Consider the following 1,877-nt stretch of genomic DNA (forward strand, 5'->3'; position numbering starts at 1 on the left):
GGGTCTCTTTTCCTTCTGCATCCCCTTTCCTTCATCCACCTGCTGGCCTCCACCACTTGCTAATGTTACTGAATCTGTGGAAGCTCCGCGATAGCCACCACACGAAGTAACGAGTAGCGACCCTATCTAAATCCCAGTAACGAGTAACGCGTGCCTGATTTTGGCATAATAACTAGTTACCGTGCTCGTTACCACAATAATAACGTAGTTACTGTAACGCGTTACTTAATAACGCGTTAGTCCCAACACTGCACATCAATGACATAGAGGTATTATGTCTGTAGCCTAGCGCAGCCTTGAAACTTTCCTCTCTTTGTTGCTCCTGTCATGATGATGAGGAACATACTGCTCTCCTATGAAGTCTGACAGACATCCACCATCACATGAACTCCATTATTTATTTGTTTATTTTTTGTCTTGGTATCCCAGAGCAGCAACTTCCAGTCGCCTTTGTTAATCTAGGTTCTGATTGGAAACAGATATTTGTGACATATTTGTAAGATAGCCAATGCTCAGTTTATGTGATTGACACTGAAGATATTTACACAGAGGAGCACATTGATAATATTCATCAGCTAACAGTAAAGATTTCGGATGAACCAAACTAGCCAGATGTGGTCAAGTGCTGATCCAGATCTTTGGTGACCTACCAAGCCCTGATGATGCTGCTGTTTGCTTGTCTGTTACAACCATTCAAGCCGTGGCTCAGGAAGACATCGGTAATGAGTTGGTTCAGAGATACTTAAAAGAACTAGGTGCAAGGTAGTGGTGAAGCAAGTTTTTTGAGTGTTATTCAGAGTAAGGTCCAAAAAGCTCAACATAACCCCAACACTCACAATGACACCCAACTAAGAATAGTGGCACATCCCCCCAACACTGTGACTATTGATCAATTGATCATGGTGAACCTACCTACAGTGCACCTTCCAGTGCTGTGGTGGAACTTGATAGTATTGATCTCACTCTACTAAACCCAACTCAGATCTAGAAGCTCTTGGTCAACACAAACCAAATCACGCACCTTTGCTGGCCACACTCCCTCTCCCACTGGTGAGGTAGACTATGAAGCATGACAGACTCAAGTAGATCTCCTTCTCCGTGATTACCTTTATAATGATGAACAAAAGATGAGTAAATACTTTGAAGGTTGCTCAGTCCAGTTGCAGAAGTTGTTAAGCTTCTTGGTATGAACTCCCTACCCACTGCTTATATTAATCAGCTTCAATTAATATAAGCAATTTAGTGTTGTAGAGAAGTGTTGTTTGCAGCATTTCTCAGATCCAATCAGAATAGTGAGGAAAAACTGTCAGCATTCTTGAAAATACCCCATCATTGCAAACAAGGAGGGGCTCATAGCTGATCCCCGACTTAATCCCACCCCATCTTGCATCCATCTGTTACTTCTACCGCACGCGACACTGTAGTTTCACTGCTCTCTTACATATTAATCTTACATACTTCTCTGCCACTCATGGCTTCTTCACGCGATACAACAGTTCCTCTCTTGATACCCTACCATATACTTTCTCCACATCTACAACACCTCCCGACCTCTCATGATCCTGTCTGACACTCTCTTCACTTCTACAACAATATACACATACTCTTAGTTTGAATCCATCTCCAGTGCTCTTGGCCTTGCTTCTATTCCATCTACTCTTTTGCACACAATACATCTATCTTCTTCATTATATCCTCCAGCTCTCTCCCTTTACCAGCCATAGATGTAACCAGCCTACATTTAATGTTGCCTCTACACTCCTGCTTTTTTCTTCTATCTTGCTGCCTCCTAACACACCTTCCCTCTATCCTCATCCTCCAGCTTCCACCAGACTGATCTAGTATGGAGATTTAACTTGCTTTAACCTTCATATCTG

The 1,877-nt window shown here is 42.6% G+C and overlaps 1 protein-coding gene across 1 annotated transcript in view; it reads left to right on the forward strand.

The window, feature by feature from the left end:
- Window positions 1-1,877, forward strand: part of LOC102203546 (sodium/glucose cotransporter 1-like) — a 27,694-nt gene that overhangs the window by 25,214 nt on the left and 603 nt on the right. Inside the window, exon 14 of the mRNA XM_005735359.2 lies at window positions 699-762. Within this exon, the coding sequence (XP_005735416.2) occupies window positions 699-762 (64 nt within the window). The remainder of the gene's footprint in view (window positions 1-698; window positions 763-1,877) is intronic.

The sequence above is a fragment of the Pundamilia nyererei genome, unplaced genomic scaffold (genome assembly GCF_000239375.1).
Source record: "Pundamilia nyererei isolate P.nyererei 1_Seehausen unplaced genomic scaffold, PunNye1.0 scaffold00063, whole genome shotgun sequence".
In the NCBI taxonomy this organism is placed as follows: Eukaryota; Metazoa; Chordata; class Actinopteri; order Cichliformes; family Cichlidae; genus Pundamilia; species Pundamilia nyererei.